At 44.6% G+C, this 18,974-nt stretch overlaps 6 protein-coding genes across 8 annotated transcripts; 3 read left to right on the top strand and 3 right to left on the bottom strand.

Annotated features, from left to right (window-relative positions):
- Nucleotides 1-856: 856 nt before the first annotated feature.
- BDCG_06117 (uncharacterized protein) lies at nt 857-2,342 on the bottom strand (the record flags this gene model as incomplete). Its single annotated transcript, XM_045421842.1, has 1 exon — nt 857-2,342. Exon 1 carries the CDS (start codon nt 1,166-1,168, stop codon nt 857-859), a length of 312 nt encoding a protein of 103 aa, XP_045277622.1. The 5' UTR covers nt 1,169-2,342.
- Nucleotides 2,343-4,525: 2,183 nt separating this feature from the next.
- Nucleotides 4,526-6,152, bottom strand: BDCG_06116 (small nuclear ribonucleoprotein F; the record flags this gene model as incomplete). The annotated part of the gene is made up of 5 exons (XM_045421841.1): nt 4,526-4,598; nt 4,793-4,948; nt 5,130-5,167; nt 5,875-5,929; nt 6,076-6,152. The coding sequence occupies 5 exons, from the start codon at nt 6,150-6,152 to the stop codon at nt 4,526-4,528; spliced, it is 399 nt and encodes a 132-aa protein (XP_045277621.1).
- A 1,264-nt stretch (nt 6,153-7,416) lies between these two features.
- On the top strand, nt 7,417-10,232 carry BDCG_06115 (uncharacterized protein). The gene is made up of 4 exons (XM_045421840.1): nt 7,417-9,064; nt 9,165-9,262; nt 9,334-9,696; nt 9,781-10,232. The coding sequence occupies exons 1-4, from the start codon at nt 8,736-8,738 to the stop codon at nt 9,948-9,950; spliced, it is 960 nt and encodes a 319-aa protein (XP_045277620.1). The 5' UTR covers nt 7,417-8,735; the 3' UTR covers nt 9,951-10,232.
- A 21-nt stretch (nt 10,233-10,253) lies between these two features.
- Nucleotides 10,254-11,982, top strand: BDCG_06114. 2 transcript variants are annotated; one of them, XM_045421838.1, is made up of 3 exons: nt 10,254-10,717; nt 11,332-11,394; nt 11,516-11,982. In XM_045421838.1, exons 1-3 carry the CDS (start codon nt 10,595-10,597, stop codon nt 11,723-11,725), a joined length of 396 nt encoding a protein of 131 aa, XP_045277619.1. In that variant the 5' UTR covers nt 10,254-10,594; the 3' UTR covers nt 11,726-11,982. The 2 variants fall into 2 exon arrangements, with proteins under 2 accessions (XP_045277619.1, XP_045281545.1); XM_045421839.1 differs by having other exon boundaries at nt 11,062-11,394.
- Nucleotides 11,983-12,027: 45 nt separating this feature from the next.
- On the bottom strand, nt 12,028-14,901 carry BDCG_06113 (GTP-binding protein rhoC). Its single transcript, XM_045421837.1, has 3 exons — nt 14,132-14,901; nt 13,853-14,056; nt 12,028-13,785 (listed from the first exon to the last, which is right to left on the bottom strand). Exons 1-3 carry the CDS (start codon nt 14,438-14,440, stop codon nt 13,459-13,461), a joined length of 840 nt encoding a protein of 279 aa, XP_045277618.1. The 5' UTR covers nt 14,441-14,901; the 3' UTR covers nt 12,028-13,458.
- Nucleotides 14,902-15,746: 845 nt separating this feature from the next.
- Nucleotides 15,747-18,746, top strand: BDCG_06112. 2 transcript variants are annotated; one of them, XM_045421835.1, is made up of 5 exons: nt 15,747-16,106; nt 16,285-16,501; nt 16,612-17,382; nt 17,479-18,092; nt 18,197-18,746. In XM_045421835.1, the coding sequence occupies exons 1-5, from the start codon at nt 16,052-16,054 to the stop codon at nt 18,259-18,261; spliced, it is 1,722 nt and encodes a 573-aa protein (XP_045277617.1). In that variant the 5' UTR covers nt 15,747-16,051; the 3' UTR covers nt 18,262-18,746. The 2 variants fall into 2 exon arrangements, with proteins under 2 accessions (XP_045277617.1, XP_045281544.1); XM_045421836.1 differs by having other exon boundaries at nt 15,783-16,106; nt 16,270-16,501; nt 18,197-18,698.
- The last annotated feature ends 228 nt before the right edge of the window (nt 18,747-18,974 follow it).

Genomic DNA, 18,974 nt, shown 5'->3' with positions numbered 1-18,974 from the left:
GACAAATAGAGATCACAAAAAAAAAAAAAAGAGAGAGAGAGAGAGAGAGAGAGAGAGAGAGAGAAAGGAAAAGAGAAAGGACCGCGCGGGGTATATATAGCATGATAAAGTTTGGGGAGCAAAGATAATCGAAAAAAGGGGGGGCATTCAGTCGTCAGGGCAGGGTAAAGACAGTCGTGAGGTCATGTCGTTTAAAAGTAATAACGTTAGAGATAAAAATCAGGGGGGTAGTTAGATGGAGCCAAAGTCAAATCGTTATCCACGAAAAAAAAGGGGGGGAATAATGAAGAGAGGGATATTACAACACAATAATAACTATAACCAAGAAAAATAAACAATGGTGACCAAAGCAGTAAATAAGTAAGGAAAAATCGGGAGGAGAAATCGTGAACTCCAGGTCCAGCCAACACCGATACCCCAGCTATCTGCGTAGGTAACTAGCAATGAGCACCAGAAAATTTAAAAAGAAAAAAAAAATAAGAAAAAATAAGAAAAAAATAAGAAACTAGGGGGGGAAATGTGTTGCATCGATATAAAACCACCCACCAGAGCTCATGCCACGCCCCCTCTCTCCATCCGGAACACACAAAAACATCCAGTCATATAGATGGAAAACAGATAACCACCCATTTTCCCAACTCGATAAAATTAACCAAACAATGCAAAACCCAGAACGGAAGGGAATTTTTCTCCAAATGCAGTCGTGAAGCATGTGTTTTTAAAAATGAGCAAACCCGCCGCTCATGCGCGGTCTCCCTCTCTGTCGACAGTGAAATCCATCCCCCCTCCCCCCCCTTCCCTCCATTCCCTCCATTCCCCAGTCCATTCCCCAGTCCATTCCCACTCCCCGCTCCCCCTATCGACCCCCCACGGGAAAAGGAATCCACCTAAAAGCCAACTTCCTCCGCGAACCCGATGACGAGGAAGAGGATGCCGACGATGTCGAAGACGTCGAAAATGTTGACGCGGTAGAGCGCGATCTGCTGACCGTGGTGGACCTTTGCAAGGCAGCAGCAGCAGCGGCAGCAGTGGTAGTGGTAGTGGTAGTGGCTTGGGCAGCTTCCGCGGCGAGGATATCTTCCAGTCGCACGTCAGCGCTGGAGAAGGTGTGTCGTTTGAGCCGTTCTGAGCCGAGGAGCTCGGTGAATCTTGAGGGTTGGGATGGCATCTTGGGGTTTTCTTTTTCTTTTTCTTTTTCTTTCTTTCTTTCTTTCTTTCTTTCTTTCTTTCTTTTTTCTTTTTCTTTTTGCGGGTTTTCAGGTCTGGCTTTTTTTGGCTTTGGTTCGGTGGTTTGTAATACTTGTGCAGCGAGATATTGTATGGATATATGTATGTATGTGTCGATAGTACAGTATGGTTGAAGAGAGTAAGTGAATCGGAGAGAGCGAACACTGGTTGCAAATATCCCGCTGCTTGATATCTTTGGGGTCTGCAGCTCACCCCGCTCCGCTCCGCTGCTCAACGTGACCCCTTTTTGCACGCACGTAACGAGTTTTTAACAGGAGCGACGACGACGATGAGTAATATATTTTTTTCCTCCGCTGTGTGTTTCGTTTTCTCGTGAACGTGTTGGTTTATTGGTTTAATTCGATCAACGATATTTTGTGGTTTGCGATGATGCTATACGATACGGCGAGATAGGGGAGGAGGAGGAGGAGGAGGAGGGTATGTAACGATATATCTATTATGTAAAGCTCAACCACCAGGACATTCCCTCGTCGTTGATACTGGTTCTTCCCGTCTCTCTCCCCTTTGCTTTGTCTTTTGTCTTTGTAGGGATAAAGACCACTGTGCGGGTATTAACGTTGAGTGAGGGAAGTAGTTAGTCTTTTTGGATCAATGGAAAACACATGTAACTAGATAGAAGGTCCAAACCCTTGCAGCGGGGGGCACAAGCAAGCAACGGGATTTAAATTAAGCGAGAGTTGGAAAGTAGCAGGAATAGGAAATAATAATACCAAAAGGGCGAACAGAGGAGAAATACAAAGAGAGATAGGTAATAATGATAATGTGGGGGAACAAATAATGTAAAAATGAAACCACCTTTCCGAACGGGTTCTTGCACTTCTTCCCCAAACTCCCATCCAGAAGAAAAGAAAGACGGAAGAAGAGTCAAAAAAAGAAAAGCAACAAGAGGCGAAAAGACTCGGACCAACCTGGCCAATACGGGGGATTCCTGGATATTTCCTGCATGAGTTATTATTATTATTATTCCCCTCCCCCCTCCTGTTGAAGCCCGGTGCTAGCTTCAGACCTGGGAAAACTTATTATTATATTTATTTTAGTAAGTTAGTTAGTCCCTTGCTCGAACCACCATCACGGACAAAAAAAAAAAAAAGAAAAGACATAGAACAAGCCATGTTTTTTAGACTTCCAAGAAACAATTGTTACGCTGCGCCAATCTGTACAATCACCCCCCCTCCCCCTCCCCGCCTCCCCACACACAACACACAACACACAACACACAACACACACGAGAATGTGCCCGTTGTTCTGATTGCCTACTCTACTCTACCTATTTGGTCCCGGAATGGCCAAAAAGGCGACAGAAATGTTTCGGACTCGGGAGGCGCGGGATATAAGGTTGTGTTGATTTCGCCTGCCGGCCGGGAAAAGCCCTCTTCTCCCCCCCCCCCCCCCCCGATTGGATGGCCCAGTTTACCAAAGGGAAGGATTGAACTACATTACGCAGTAGTAGTAGTAGTACATATGAGTAGTGGCCCAAGTAATTTCGTCCTTCCTCAGCGGCGGAGAATCAATTTTTCTGTGTCTCGTGCTCTAGATAGGTTGCGGGATGGTGCTAATGGTGCTAGTGGTGGTGGTGGTTGTTTGCGGGGGAGGGGAGGGGAGGGATCAAAGCCCACGTTTTGGCGCTTCGATGAATCATGGATTTATTAACTTATTAACTATTGCATTGGTTAGTTACATGACAACGCTGATCATTGTCAGTGGTAACTAGTTAACGAGGAAATATTTACATATATCTTGATCATGACTCTGTAGAAACTATCAGGCCTCGCTCGACGCTGGGAGAGAGCAGGCAGACAGCTAAGACTCCTGATCTTTATTTACTATGCGTAGTTATTATTAATAATATTTAGTCCAACCTCCCCGCCCACAACTTAACAAACTTGGCGACCTTGATCATGCGGCCTCACTAGTCAAAAAAACTTGTATCGAACAAGCTTCCAGATGAAGAAGAGGTGTGCTGAATCATATCTTTTGTGTTCATGGTTCAACGGAGCGGGAGGGACAACCCGCGCCCAACCAACGAGTAACCGGAAGGAGAGTGATAGTAAATTATATTTACATCCCTATGTATGTACAGTGTACATGTACATACATACATACGGAGAAGCAAATGGGAACAACTAACTAAACAGCACTGGACTTGGCCAACACCGGCCGGCCACCTATCCGGAGCGTTGGATGGTGTATATTTATTGAATATTTCATGCAGTCCATGCCGAAATCCTCTTCTTCTTCTCCGCTGCCCCCGCCGTGGGTTGGTTGGTGAATGTTGTCTCGTAGTCTGAATGAAACAAGCCCAAACAGCTTATCAGGAAGTGCGTAATACGTATTAAATATTGTACATGTACATGTATATGTACATTACATACATGTATCTTCTCTTCCTCCTCTTCAATCCTTAATCCTCCCATCCTCCTCAAGGAGAGAAGTAAGTGCATTATTGTACGTATTAGCCGGAGAGGTTGAAAGTAACTAGCTATCAAAAACAAGAATCCTTCAAAATATCCCGTCCAACCCTGTCCTTAACAGAGGGAACCCTTGAAACAGAGTAATTTTTTATAGACACAACGAACGACACTTGGATTACCTCCGCAACGCGCATGGACTTGGAGACACGGAACACCAGTTGGCAAATCCTTCTTCTTACCTTCCGACTACTTTTACTTGTTGACACTTGGTGAATATATAACTAACTATACACTACTATACTATAGCACGCACGCACGCACGCACACACGCAAGCTTTCAAGAGACGTCTTGATTCGCTTTATTTAGCCTCCATCTAAAATCGTAACTGTTGACTATCATCATACGGAACCTCGCTGCCAGAGCCAACCTCTTTCCCTCCCCTTTCCCCCATGAAACAGGCGGCAGTGTCGCGCCCTCAACCATGCCGCAGCATAAATGGAATCAACATATGAAATCCATAACCATTTAAGGCCCATTTCTCCCTTCCTCCCGGCTCCAACTAGAAAATATATAAAAATAAACGTAGGTAAAAACTGAAAGCAAAGGTCCAAGCGATTTAAATATTTTCGGATTCGTATATCCCTCGTGAGCGTAACAACAATCAACAATCGAAAAAGAAAAAAAAAGTCGAAAAAAAGTCGAAAAAAATGAAAAATCAAGAGCAAAAAACCGAAACAACGCAAACGCCAGAATGTCGCCCAGATTTTGTCTGATCGTTCGTTTGAAACCTTTTCGGTAATCTCATCTTTTCTTTGCTGTTTTTGTAAATATATATATATTTTTTTTCTTCTTGTACAGGTGTCGTTTATCCTTCGCTCATCTGGACGTCTTTCATCTCCACGCCTTTCGCGGCCGATATCCAGAGGACATTATTACACCTAGACAAGGGGTGAGACGTGTTGAGCGTTAGCGCGCACAGTTCAGTTCAGTTTCGTATCTATATATAAAATATATAAAAGAGAAGTACGGAAAAGCATAGAACCCCTTCCACACCGTCATAGCCTCAAACATCACTTTGAGAAAAAAAAAAAAAAAAAAAAAAAAAAAAAAAAAAAAAAAGCCAAAAACTCACCGTATCAAAACCTGCCCCAAACTACCCGTGCTCTTCCCGTCAATGAATTCCTCCGTATTCGACAACTGGATATTCATATATGAATCAACGCTGACGAGCTGGCCCTTGTACTCTGTCTGGCCCCATTTCAGGTGCACGATGATATCCTCGTTGACACTATAGCAAAACGAAAAAAAGAAAGAAAAAAAAAGAAAATTCGGTAAGCACACTAGGCATGGAAAGAAGTGGTAGGTGTTGTCGGGTGGGGATTTGTTTTTAAATATTGGGAGAGGAGAGGGGAGAGAGGTAGGGTAGGTAGGGTAGGCCGTTTGGTAGGTAGGAGGGGAGGGAGACGTACAGAGATTGCAGCATAGGCCGCGGGTTTAAAGGTACGAACTAAAAGACGTGGATATGTGTTAGAATAGCTAGCTATATAACATTGTAGAATTTTTCTTTTCTTGTAGGAGAGTCTGTAAGAAGGAAATGCTGGCTGGTTTCGCCTGGTCGCGCGTTACACTTACACTCATTGTGAATAGGAAGGGGGGTGTGTGTGCAATATCATCTGCGAGTATCGGAGAGGTGGGATATGAGGGTAAGAGTCTCGTGGTGGTGAATTAGCGACACGTAAATAGATCCGGCACGGTATAGAAGCGAGTAGTAGGTAGCAAGAGGTTTTGCTCTCCGTGCCAAATCCAATTCGTCGGGATAAAGCACTGATGGTTGGTTACTGTTGAAGCTCTCATGAAATCTCCAAAGGGCGGCTGCGATCGATCTGCCGGGCTAGGCGGTGAAAAGCATTGGCCAATCATAATCACTTTCTCGGCGAGACGAAGAGGAGGAATCAATAATACAAACATTATATATTATTTATTCCATTAATCTTTACAGCATACATCAATTAATGGCATACAGAAGAATTCAGCCCTCTTCTAGTCCACCGTCCTGCCCCTAGTCCACCGTCCTGCCCATCACTGAAATCATGTTTTTCCCCTCCTCCCGAGGACTCGTAGACCTTCCAGATTCCCGCATTTTTTTCCACCCAATATATCATACACACCGCCTCATGCTCTGCGAATCTCCCAGCTCACGTCTTTGATACTTACCTCCTCACCTGCCTTCTCATCATAATCATACCACTCCCCATCGCTAAGATCGACACTTGAAAATGCCGTCGATGATTCTGCTCCCTTCGCTTCCCACTCTCCCTAGTTATCCATGAACGTAACAACCGTTAACAACACTCAAAGGACGAGGGAAGTGCACATCATTATTATATATATATTCACCAGCAGCGTAAAACTCACATCAGCCTTAAACTCCGTAAACTCCAGCCCTCGACAATCGAACTCGATGATTTTTTGCCCCTCGCTTTTCGATTCATCATATGCGATTGGTCCGTTGGGGATCGAGGCGGAATGTGTCCTCTTTTTTTAATTTCCATTTCCATTCATAAGAATATCAATCAGCATTAAACCTTGTTTTTTCTTTTTTTCAGCGTGCCCAAATCTAGCATAAACAGGATGATGCTAGTCTAGTCTCCCCCCTCAAAAGGAAAAAGTAATGAAAAAAAGAAGAAAAAAAAAGGGAAGTAGTGGAGCTCTCGTCGTAGATAAAACTCTGGATAAAGAGTCCAACCATGCAAGCAGGCGAGCAAGCATTCAAGCATTGCAAGAATCAAAATCGCATCAGGGAGACAAAAGGCATTCAAGCAAAAAAAAAAAAAAAAAAAAAAAAAAAAAAAAAAAAAAAAAAAAAAAAAAAAAAAAAAAAAAAAAAAAAAAAAAAAAAAAAAATTTTGCTGGCCAAACCTCACCCGGGGAAGAGTGAGTGGCGTTCAAAATTGCCCCCACGAGGTGTCCCGTGGACCTCAGGTGTCTCTTAAGATTACCAAATCAGCTTTCAGGGTAGAAGAAGCTGGAGGAAAATTCCGGGAGGGGGTCAATCACGTAATATTACGACTCGTGCAGGGCCCCGTAATTTGAAGGACCCTATTTATGTATATATATATAAATAAAAATGTTCATCCTTCTCAAATATTTTAAAGTTCCCCCATTTAGGGTGGATTTTCCGGCAGGAGTTCCATTGCCCTTTAAACGTGTAAAAGTAAGGGTTCTGTTCCGTGTCTTTGGGCCGGAGATTCGTGACCTTGCGTTGTACAGTAGTTTTATTAGTATCAAAGAGCCACCACTGTTGGATTTTAGGAATGTCCGTAGAATGTATTTTAATATGGGTAAAATCATGCGAGTATTTAGTATTAAATGCTGATGTTGTCCAAACCAGGACAGGTGTGGCGGGGCGGGGTAGGTACAGGGGGGGGGGGGGGGGATAAGCTCCGACAGGATGTTAGAGTGATAAAAAGGAGACAACAGGTTAGAAAGGGGAATACTATACTTGCCCTGATAGCTCCGCAGAGAGTACAAGAGAGTACATTTTAAATCAACTTTGGCTGATTCCCTGGTGGAATTTGGGGGTTTGTATCGCTCAGCGGGTTGGTTAGATCTCTGCGCGGAGCAATTGGTTTCGTGGAGCTAAAGATTTAACTAAGTTAGTTATTTAAGTTTCCAGAGTATTTAGCTAAATATAAAAAAGTTCGAAAAGATTGTTTTTTCTTCATGCACTTTGATGTTTGTATGACAGAATTTATTTCTCATTATAACTAGTAGTATTTATTTTTAATTCTCTCTTGCACAGCAGTTTCGAATAAATAAAGAGTACAAGAAGTATAGTTGCCCTTATATATGAGTTTTTCTCTTTGAACGCTATTTGCAGCAGGGAAATGCACAGAACTTGTATCCAAAACCAAGGGTTTCTGATAGGATGAGAGGCAGAGTCCAGATAAATTCGTCGCAGCCCTGACTGAATATGATAAAAGAAAGAGCTGGCTCATTTGCTTTGAGTCGAACTAAGAATCTCGAAGTAGTTATCTTGTCATCCGATTTTTGAAGCCTTGTGCAAACAGCTATCCTACGCAGTATATCGACAAACCTTACAAGCAGCCTCTCTCGCTTATTTACTAGTAGTTCTGATACATAACCACAAGAGCAGCAGCAGCAGCAGTATTGTCCCTGCGGTCAAAAGGTGATCAGTCGTTTGAGTTCTACGCTTTCTTCTCTTTGCCTTGCGGACATGATTGGTTGACGGTTATATTTCCAGCAGCCACACCCTGTCATCACAGATCAACTGGTTTCGGAGGAATATTACCTAGTTAGCTAAATAGCTAGCTAGCTACCAGGGGCATCAGACGTTGAGTAAAGTCGCTAGAACTTCAATAATTGAAAAAAGGCCCTTACATATATTTATATTAATCTCCATTAGTTTCTTATTCAAGTGTTTCAGATATTCAGCAGAGGAACGGCTCCTATTCTTTAGAAGATGAATACCAGGAGGAGAGGTTATTGTTATTTAGTTACATCCAGCTCGCACATAAGCAGGGGTAGCTTTCAGCCATCAAATGTGAGACATCTTGTGCTCAGAAAGCCCGGAGGGGATGAGAATATAAAGTAATGTATATCGCATCGGACTCGGTGCAATTCTCTCATTATTATTTCAATGAATGAAGGCTGGATATCGTTCTCAATCCGCATATCCCTACAATTCCATCCCATGCAGGCCGAAGCACCGCACCCACCAGAGAGAATGAAAGCACCGCGAATAAATCCAAAACAGCAATAATATCCCCGAGACTACACTACGGCAGCCTAAATATCTGGACCAAAGACTCTGGCTTCGGATTCCAAGCCTGGGCATGTCTTGGCCCGAGACAACCCGGGCGCGGAGAATTGCAGATCATATCGCAAGGATTGATTGATATCAATTCCCACAGCCCCCGGCATATTTATATATATCATACTATAATATATTATTGTCATGTTTACGACTCCGGGATGATGGCGATTCATGGAGGGAACATCGCCGCCGCCCGTTTCTTTTGGCAGCTCTTTGACTCAAGAACGACAGCAAACTAATGTTGTCCCACCTCCGTCCCCGGGTCCTGACTTCCTCCTCCTCGAGCCTTTACCGCCGCCGGATTCGTCTCCTCGCTAGCACCGTTCTCTTCGTGCTATTCGTTTTCTATTACCTCCGGAATGATAGAGATGACGCAAAGCCGTTACCACATGGCCATGGACATGATCCACAAGCCGCCGTTGTGGTTGCTGGCCTGCGGAGCTCAAACACCAAATGGCTGCCCAAAGCATTCCCTCAATGGGATATGCATATCTATATTGCGGACGACGAGCCTACCCAACTGCGTATCCCCAGGAATAAGGGGAGGGAGGCTATGGTTTATTTGACGTTCGTACAGAGTGAATACCACAGCAAACCTTTTTTTTTTTTTTTTTTTTTTTTTTTTTCCCTCTCTTGTTCATTTTATAATTTATTAATTTATTCATAGATACATGATTGATCATTACGATGACCACCCAAATGATACTGCCGTTCTCTTCCTCCACGCGGACCAGAACCAATGGCACAACGACGATGAGAAGTACGGTGCGTTCGAGAAATCCCCCACGCCGAAAAAAAGAACCAACCCGGAAATCCTTCTAACCAAGACTCCCCAGATGGTAAGCGCATGCTCGAGCGCTTCAACCTCCAACACCTCGTACGCGAAGGCTACGTAAACATGCGCTGCCACCCGTACCCGGGCTGCACCACGGGACTCGATCTGACCGCAGTCCCGACAGTAGTAAACACCAGCGAAGCAGCAACGATCGCGGGCATCCTGCAGAACGCTGCCACCCTCTTCCCCGGCGCGACAAGCCTACCGGGAGAAGTTGCGGTGGGTTGCTGTGCGCAGTTTGGTGTTACGGCCCGCGCCATTCGAGAAAATCCGCTGCAGAGATATGAAGAATTGCGGCAGTGGTTGCTTGACACGCAGCTGTCGGATCAGATTAGTGGGAGGGTTATGGAGTATATGTGGCATGGTAAATGATCCGCCCCCTTCCCCGCCCTCTCTTGTTCTCTGTCCTTCTTCCTCTTGCTAATATGTGTATATTACATAACTCCAGTTTTGTTTGGGCAGCCGGCAAGGCACTGCCCCGATCCACAGCAATGCTATTGCCAGGTCTATGGACGGTGCAATCTCAATTGCGTCGACGGGGATTGCGGGGTGTATATATACCCGTTTGGTGCGGGTCGTTCGTGGTTTAATCGGATAAAGGATTACCTTGGAATATAGTTGGTTAAAAGGGTTCATTGATTTGGTTATTATTTCTGGTTTGTGCTGGATAGATTTTACATGGCTTGGGGTTATCTGGCCCCGAAGGAGGTTGATTATTCCGGCTCTTTTTGCTTTGTTCTTCGAATTATCTTGTTATATATGCATACATAAAGAATAGAGTTATAGATAGATAGATATAGATAGGTTCTTGACAACTTCGCAGTCCAGAAAGCCAGAAAGCATCATGGCATATCAAATATTTTCCTCAACAGCACATCAAAAATCTGCAACATATGTGACATTTCCGAATACACCACTATACCATTTGCTCAGTACAGGATTAATCGTGTATGTTTTCTACAAACATCATCACCGTGGCTGAAAGGGTGGCGTGGCGGTCGGTCCATATTAAGGAACAAATCCGATTTTGCTTCAACAAACAACGTTTTTTCCCATCATCAATTCAAATCAAGAACATAAATACGTAAATACAACCACAACCACAGCCAAAAAGCCAAAACTCTACCCACACTCACTCACCCACTCACCCACTCACTCATTCAAACACATTCATTCATTCATCCATCCGTCCCCCCCCTGTCCAATGACGAAGGACCAAAACTCCACTGTTCCCGTACGCTGAGGACGCGCCTTGTTGAACGATGTCATCGTCTGCTGCTGGTGCTGCTGCTGCCGGCCAACAACCACCGCGGCCACAGTCGTCAGCGAATGCGCCCACGTACTTTGAGACGCAGCGGGAGGAATTGGTTAGGGAGATTGCATTGGTGAGGATTCCTATTTGTCTTTACTTTTTGTGTCCGCTTTTAACTATTATTTTCATTGTTACATATATAAAACTACTGAATCTCCTCCCCTTCCCCCCGATGTTTTTTTTTCCCTTTCCCCTCACCCAGCGCGTGTGTGGTTTGGTTGTTTTTTATCTTATCGCGTTTCCATGCCGTGACGAATGGCAGTTTTGTTATTTCCATGTCCCTTTGCTGCTTTCTGCTTTTGCTCTGAGTATATTTCTTCATGCTCCATGCTCAAACTTCATATGTTTTGTTTTACATATGGAATGGCGTTATCCCTAACACTATCCCTGTCACATTCATCTTCATCGCGAAACCAGTTGAGATGATAGTGTTCCACCCTCCGTCAAATGCCATTTGCCTTCTATAGGGAGAGGAAGGGAGCAGCAGCAGTCTCTTCTGCTCACAACCTTCTCCATCATCTCCATAACCATCATCGTCCGTATGGGGAGAAGAGGGAAGCCATTCACTCACACCAAAAATACAAAATACAACCCAATCTTCCAGTTATCTCTATATAATATAATATCGGCACGCTTCCCTTATAAACCATGAGCCTACCAACTCTAACAAAGGAAACATACATCCAGAGCCTCGAACAAGTCCTCCAAAACATCAACCGGCTGAACCGGAATCTGGAAAGCGTTATCACCGTAAGTTGACTATCCTACCCTCAAACCCCCAAAGTTTCTTTAATATATATATATATATATCGACAACCCACGTATCCATTTATACAATGCAAGAAAACCCTAAAAATAAAAATAAAAACAGGTCGGCAACGAATTTTCCTCCGTAGAGGCGCTATGGTCGCAATTCGAGACGGTGATGGGGCTTGGTAATAACAATAACAATAACGACATCGACAACGACAACGACAACGACAACGACAATGAGAATGAGAATGAGAATGAGGGTCATGGTGAAGGTGCGCAACATGACGACCATGATCATGAGGATGGTGAGAGAGGTCGTGGACACTGACGAGGACGAGGACGAGGACGAGGACGAGGATGGAGCGGCCCATATCCGGGTCCCGGTCGAGAATAATAGGTTGACCATGAGGAGGCGATGGAGATAAGTTGTGATGATACATAATATAGATAGATAGATGTGTTTGTAGGTGTGTGCACGAATAGAAGCTGAAGGGGCGACAGTTTGGTATGATCCATATGGCATGATAGGATTTTTGGTCTTTTTTGGTCTTTTTTTTTTTTTTTTTTTTTTTTTTTTTTTTTTTTTTTTTTTTTTTTTTTTGATAAATAGATAGAAATACACATATGGATGTATAAACCACTAGAGGGTTGATTTTATGTTATTTTTCAGTAGATGTTCAGCTGTTCATAACATGCATACATAGAATCACTACATTCTCTTTTCATCTATTTATCACGAAACTCATATTTCATTTCCTTCAACAATCTCCTTACATTCACTTCCTCTACTACTCCTTACATTCTCTCAATTTCTCACTCTTTCCACTTCACTAACTCACTCATCAATCTCTTGACATTGTACTGTGTACTGTACTTTACATACATGCATGCACACACCTAACCTAAACCATACCCTCTCCATTCCCCAACCCACTCTCTCAAAAAAAAAAAAAAGCATGTACAGTACAATTCATATCTCAAATAAAAAGAAAAAACAGCCCGAAAAAAGGGAATATATGGAAAACTGATCAACTTAGAAGAGAGGAAATATGTTGGGTAAAAAAAAAAAAAAAAAAAGAAAAAAAAGACAAACACTTTCTATATGCATTTTTGTTGTCATGCCTTGGAATGTATTTCATCATCATCTCAATTCACTTTCAAAATGCTCATTGGGGAGGAAAAGGTTCACACACTCAGAGTTGATTTGTAAAAATAATAAAACAAAAAACAAAGGAACCTCAAAATATAGTTATAAAAAAAGGGCGAATGATTAAGGAGAGGTGTGAAAAATTCAAAATTGGAGTTAAAAACATACTATGGTAATAAAGGCTAAAAAAAAAAAAGCCGAGAAACATTAAAACTGGCCAATAGACAACAACAGACGTGAAAGACAAAAAAGACATATTTGCGCCATATCGTACTCTGTGAAAAAAAATAGGAAAATGGAAAGCATAAAGGAATAAGGGAAAAAGAAAAACGCCCATGAAAATGGAGGTAATGTTTGTATAATCAACAAGGTCACGGTGACCTTTGTTATCGCCGTAGAATGAAAATTCCCCCTGTCACCGGTGGGCGGGTGGTCAGGGACAGGACACAAGCAGCAGGTCATCAAAATGACAGAAAGAATCAATGCCGGAGCCAGAGCCGGGGCCAAGAAGGAAAAGGGTAAAAGGACAAAACAACATTTATACCGAGACATGAAAAGCATCCGTGTAGTGCCATTCATACATTGCAAAAAGGGGGGCATTTCGTCAGCGGGGAACTGGAACGTTGTGTTCATATTTTCGTCGTCCTCGTGAGGGTTCTTTTGTTTGGTGGGTAGGTGGTGGTAAGTAAGGTCCGAGTGTTCAGAGGAGGTTGGTCCATCCCAACAAGTGTCGTGAGTATATCGTCTGTAGATGGGTGGGGGGAAGAAGGGGAAATATATTGATCATCCGATAGGTGATATGGGGAGCGGAGGTTGGAAAGGGTGAGTCATGAGATTAGGGGGCAGGGGGCAGAATTCATTCGCATTCCTCCCGGGTGAAATAAAATGGAACCGGGGGGGGGGGGGGGTGATGTTTACAACAACTTGCACGTCCGTTTTTTAGCTCTCTTGCGACCTCCTCCGCCCCCATTAGATGAGTCGTGGCCCTGCTCTTCAATCCCAACAGCGGTGTTAACGGCAAGTTCAAAGACCTCGTCAACACCGCGCATCTCTTTGCTGCTACACTCCACATATGTGGCGCCCATTCGTTGAGCTACTGTTTGGCCTTGTTCGGGGGTAACAGGAGTTAACCCCTGGGTTTTAAGAAGCTCGATACATGTGCGTTTGTCGCGCAGGTCAGATTTGAGGCCGACAAGAATTAGGGGTGTTGTGGGGCAGAAATGGAGGACTTCGGGATACCACTATATATAGATCGATATGATTAGATTGATTTTCCGTGGTTAGAGTACAAGTTACAAGGACTCTTACCTTATCCATCACGTTCTCGAGTGATACAGGGCAATCAATTGCAAAGCATACGAAGAGGAGATCTGTTTCAGGATATGAAAGTGGACGCAGTCTGTCGTATTCCTCCTGACCGGCTGTATCCCATAGGGCAAGTTCGACTGTCTTGCCGGTTGGTACGTGCATGGTCTGAGTGATATAATTTTCGAAAACAGTGGGAACATATTTCTACGAGAGTAGCATGTTAGTGAATAAAATTGATAATATCAATTGTACTAGGCACAATAAATAAATATAACATACCTCTGGGAAATAACCCTGAGAATAACTAATCAACAAACAAGTCTTCCCGCAGCCACCATCTCCAACAACAACAAACTTTTTCGAGTATGCGGGGGGTTGGGTGATATTTGTTGCCTGGGACATTCGACTCGAGGCCATGCTCATATTTGTGCTGACTGTGCCATTGCTCACTCGAGTGCTCTGGCTTCTGGCGTGTTTTCGACGGGGAGTGAGTGGTGCGGGAAGGGCCTTTTCATCGACAACAGAGGAATGGCGGCGAACACGGCCGGCGCCATACTGCGGGTGCTCTTCGTACCCACGGGTTGCCATGGTTTGGGTTCAAAGCCTTTGGATATCAACAGGGGCAAGAACTTTGGCTCAACAAAATGGCTGATAAGGACTCCGGTTTGGCTGTTATCTAGTCGTTTTATGTTGTATATAGTTGTAGCAGATGTCGTGGAAGGGTATGCAGGGGTGAGTGGAAAACTTTGGAGAGGAAGAGAGAAGAGAAGGGAAGAAAATAGATATTTCTGTACAGGATATGTATGTATGTATGATGCGTATCGTTGTGGGTGGTGTAGAAAGAAACAGGCGAGGAAGATGAGGAAGATGAGGAAGATGAGGAAGATGAGGAAGATGAGGGAGGGGAGTAGGAGAAGCGAGGAGGGACAAGGGGCAGGAGGAGGGGGAGTCAAGAACAGGGGGGCAGGCAACTGAAGAGTCGTTAGAGCTGGAAGCTGGTGGAGGAGCAATAGTTATTCTTTTTCTCTTTTTCTCTTTTTCTCTTTTTCTCTTTTTCTTTTAATTTTAATTTTTATTTTTGAGTTGGCCGGAGCAGCAGTGAGATGCGATAGATGGGTGGTGTGGGTACGATGGCTGCGGCCAATGTTTACACCTGCTGGCTACCATGGCAACGCGCTCTCCGCAGCCGCCACTTGTCTTCCAGCTAAACACGCTCCTGGGATATTTATACATATCATATCGCTGGATGTTCCTCGATGTTCCTGGATGTCCACTGGTGGGCACTGTTCCCACTCTGTCCTGGGCCCTGGCTCAGGCTCAGGCGGGCTCAAGCTGGCTGCTTCAAGGAATTCAGGCGCTCTAGACGTCTTGTCACCCCCTGTTTGGCCTTGGTTTTTGCCCTGTCGCCCTCTCCACATGGGCGGATCCGAAACAACTAGATGGCAATAGTTCCTTGCGTCATCCTGGGTGAACAATTGGAGGCGGGCTGAAAAGCATCCAAGCTTGTCCCTTATTACAGAGTACTGCGTATTGTGGTGCTCGATGGAGCGCTATCGGGGATAATTAACTATTATTTAGAGGAAAAGATAGTCCTGGTGGTCTAGCCTCAGACGTTTCCGCCTCAGAGCACGAGATGTACAGCGTAATGATTCTTTCTTACTGCGTATACATTTGAGAATCCTTATGGAAAAACAGCTCCCGTCAATTTGAGACGTCTTTGAAACTAGTTACCTACATGTACAGATGAAATAACAATGCATTTCTCAACAGCGTACGGAGAGTACTACAACAGAAAAATAGATAAAACAATACAAATAGATCTCTGCAGGGGCTGCTCTTCCGCATTCATTTTTTTGTTTGTTGTAAAAATAGCCGCGACTTATTTGTTGTCCATGGTCCGCCCCTGACTAAGCTCCAACAGCCGAGGGCTGGCAGCTTTGACAGCCTCAACTTTCCATACGAAGAACTTCTCCTCCACAGCTATTCATTATTGCCTCAATCCTGCTACACACTATTGGATTCCATTATTTGCCTACCATTTAGATGCATTGAGGTCCCTGTCTGCGAGTTGTCCCGTAATAACCCCCTGGCTTATTCTCTGTTTTTGGATGTGCTAAGCTCTATAACATAACTATATGGCTCTCTTGTCAACTCTTCCCCGCCGCAATCGTTCTCTCAGTCTGACACGGAAATTTGCCCATGACTAAAGGAAAAGCAGACCAGCCCGATGCGGGCTTAAAAGGCTTGGACCATTGTATGTTCATTCATTCCATGTCGTTGAGTTACTGCCGTTAATGCGCCTGCCAATGTTTACGAAACACATTCCCATACTTGAGAAAAAAAAATATGAATATAAATAAATAAATAAATACATAAATAAATAAATAAATAAAAACACCCCAGAGCTAACAAAATAGTTTGAACTTGCGCAGATCAACAGAAACTCCCCAAATGGCGGTACAAGCTACGTACAGCCCTTCTCCCCCTGGTGCGGTGGGAAACGCCCTATCTCGCTTGGTTCCAGGCACGAATGCGCACCCCTTCCCTTGATTCTTGGTTTGCGATCACCGCCAATTTGGGTACCCATACCTTCTACATGGTAATGCTACCTATCCTATTCTGGTGCGGCTATACAGAGGTTGGTCGAGGGTGAGTCGCGCGACAGATTGGATTTCCTCTATCTCCCCCGCCTTCTCCGAGTATAACAGGGTATCGAGATGCGGAGGAGAATTGAGGATGGAGCTGATACATCTATGCAGATTAGTACACCTCTTAGCGTCGGGCGTCTTCATCAGCGGCTGGTTTAAGGACATGTTATGTCTTCCTCGACCCTTGTCCCCACCCCTCCATCGCATTACCATGTCTGGCTCCGCGGCGTTAGAATACGGATTCCCCTCTACTCACTCGACCAACGCAATCTCCGTCGTCGTTTACGCGCTTCATCTTTTAAACTCGCCTGATTCTACTGCCAGTCCGGTCACGAATACTATCTTCCGCATTGTCCTATACATATTTGGCACATCCATTGTAATTGGGAGGCTATACTGCGGGATGCATGGGTTCTTTGATGTTATCATCGGCAGCTTCCTTGGCGCTTTGTTGGGCTTCTTACGATGTTCATATGGTGAGACGTATGATGAAATTATCTATTCAGGCTCGATTAATACGGTGTTTGCGGTGGTTGTGGTTGTTCTTGCATTGGTTCGAATGCACCCCGAACCCGCCGATTCGTGTCCATGCTTCGATGATAGTGTTGCTTTCGCTGGAGTGTTGATGGGCGCAGAATTTGGGAACTGGCATTTTGCCCAGACCACGTTTGCTTGGGGTGACCCTTACCCAGGGACTGTCCCTTATGATTTGGCAAAGGTTGGCTGGATCAAGACTATCCTGCGGATTATTCTTGGGGTCGTGATTGTCTTCTTGTGGAGGGAAATAATGAAACCGTCCCTCCATAGGATACTGCCCCCGATATTCCGTGTCATAGAACGACTGGGCCTTAATCTTCCCAGAAGATTCTTCACGCTTGCATCGTATGTCATACAGGCCAACCACCCTTACCCACTCCCCCCTCGCACACCCACCTAGCCATACCAGGAACCTCAGCTAAAAACGTATTAATCCCACAGCGAATACGAACAAGTCCCCGGCCACCTAAAAGACGACGACATAATCCCCAACGTCTCCGAAATCCCCTCCATCCTCACCTCAATCCGCCACCCGCGCCGACGGGCAATCTCCATAGGCCCGCAATCTGAAGCAGACGCCTACGAAACACTCGCTTATCGGGAGAAGCGACGACGGGAAAGTACCTCCTCCAACCAATCGCGCAGCGTCAGTGCCGGACGCAGACTTCCACCCACCATTGAGGACAAACAAAACATGCGTGACACGTCGTCCGCCTCTTCCCCAGCTGCTGGTGGTTCCCAGAGATTCGGAGGCGGGGAAAACAACCCGGCGGTACGGAGCCCGCGCAAACTTGATGAGTACGAGCATATGATGGGGACGGGGACACCTGTGTTTAGCGCGGAGAGCACTCCGAATATGGATGGTGCTGGCGGTGCTGACGGTGCTAGCGGTGCTAGCGGTACTGGCGCGAACGCGGATGTGAATGTGAATGTGGCTGCGGATGCGCTTGAGTATCAGCTTGGAGCTGAGGAGGAGAAGGAGATGTTTTCGAAGATCACGCCGCCGCGGGTACGGTACGATGTGGAGGTTGTGACGAAGTTAGTTGTGTATTTTGGTATGTTCTCATCCCCTCTCCCCTCACCATCCTTTGGACCTTATTTTCTTTGTGGCGCCCCCTTTTTTTTTTTTTTTTTTCGCTAATAATATATGAATTGGTAGGAATCGGCTGGTTGTCTGTTGAGGTTAACCCGATTATATTTCAGCTCATTGGATTAGGGCCGTAGAGATTTTTTTTTTTTTTTTTTTTTTCATATTCCATAGTGGTTGGCTCTCTCCCTCTCTGTGGCATACACATTCTCACACACACACACACACACATATATATATATATATATATATATAGGAACACTCATATCAGCAGGGCTGATGCGACTAGAGCTGGGGTGGGGTACATATCTTTATTGTACAGTATGTTATTGTTGATGAGTTGATGAGCATGTGTTTACAGTAGTTTTATTCAGAATTGTTTTTTTTTTTTTTCTTCTTGGAAAGGTTTTTTTATAGGTATTTTTGGTATTCTTTAGGCTTCTTGATTTCTCCCTTGCTCAAATATATATATATATATTCATTGTTCAGCAACCTTCCTAGCGCCGGGACGCATATACACGCAAATAGATGCATTGGAAGCAAGAAAGACAAGTGAAAAAAAAATAGAACAACATAATTTATTGCTATGTTTGTTTTCTTTCATTTCTTCTTTGCAGTTCAGTACTTCCTATGTAACTACTTAAACTCTGTAGAATTAATTTATATGAGCTCCCGCACCTGATCAGGAATAGCGCACTCCCAAACCATGGCCACACTGTCAACGGCCATAGACTAAACCCAACCAGGCAACATTGCCCACTCCACGTGACCCCCAGCCACATGTTTGCCGCCCTCTCCTGCGCCATATATAAACGCGCTTGTGGCCCGGCGCAAGAGACAAAAGTTAAGT

Source organism: Blastomyces dermatitidis (assembly GCF_000003525.1).
Source record: "Blastomyces dermatitidis ER-3 genomic scaffold supercont1.6, whole genome shotgun sequence".
Classification (NCBI taxonomy): Eukaryota; Fungi; Ascomycota; class Eurotiomycetes; order Onygenales; family Ajellomycetaceae; genus Blastomyces; species Blastomyces dermatitidis.
The sequence above is the reverse complement of the archived record's forward strand: the minus strand, read 5'-3'. Positions and strand labels throughout refer to the sequence as shown.

Excerpts from the sequence above, each read along its gene's own strand:
- BDCG_06115 (XM_045421840.1), top strand. The coding sequence starts at position 8,736 with ATGTTGTCCCACCTCCGTCCCCGGGTCCTGACTTCCTCCTCCTCGAGC. Across the intron at positions 9,065-9,164 it reads GAGGCTATGGTTTATTTGAC|ATACATGATTGATCATTACG; the intron begins GTTCGTACAGAG and ends ATTTATTCATAG. Across the intron at positions 9,263-9,333 it reads CAACGACGATGAGAAGTACG|ATGGTAAGCGCATGCTCGAG; the intron begins GTGCGTTCGAGA and ends AAGACTCCCCAG.
- BDCG_06114 (XM_045421838.1), top strand. The coding sequence starts at position 10,595 with ATGTCATCGTCTGCTGCTGGTGCTGCTGCTGCCGGCCAACAACCACCG. Across the intron at positions 10,718-11,331 it reads TGGTTAGGGAGATTGCATTG|AGCCTCGAACAAGTCCTCCA; the intron begins GTGAGGATTCCT and ends ACATACATCCAG. Across the intron at positions 11,395-11,515 it reads ATCTGGAAAGCGTTATCACC|GTCGGCAACGAATTTTCCTC; the intron begins GTAAGTTGACTA and ends AAATAAAAACAG.
- BDCG_06113 (XM_045421837.1), bottom strand. The coding sequence starts at position 14,440 with ATGGCAACCCGTGGGTACGAAGAGCACCCGCAGTATGGCGCCGGCCGT. Across the intron at positions 14,057-14,131 it reads CTCAGGGTTATTTCCCAGAG|AAATATGTTCCCACTGTTTT; the intron begins GTATGTTATATT and ends CTACTCTCGTAG. Across the intron at positions 13,786-13,852 it reads TCGAGAACGTGATGGATAAG|TGGTATCCCGAAGTCCTCCA; the intron begins GTAAGAGTCCTT and ends ATCTATATATAG.
- BDCG_06112 (XM_045421835.1), top strand. The coding sequence starts at position 16,052 with ATGACTAAAGGAAAAGCAGACCAGCCCGATGCGGGCTTAAAAGGCTTG. Across the intron at positions 16,107-16,284 it reads CTTAAAAGGCTTGGACCATT|ATCAACAGAAACTCCCCAAA; the intron begins GTATGTTCATTC and ends GAACTTGCGCAG. Across the intron at positions 18,093-18,196 it reads GAAGTTAGTTGTGTATTTTG|GAATCGGCTGGTTGTCTGTT; the intron begins GTATGTTCTCAT and ends ATGAATTGGTAG.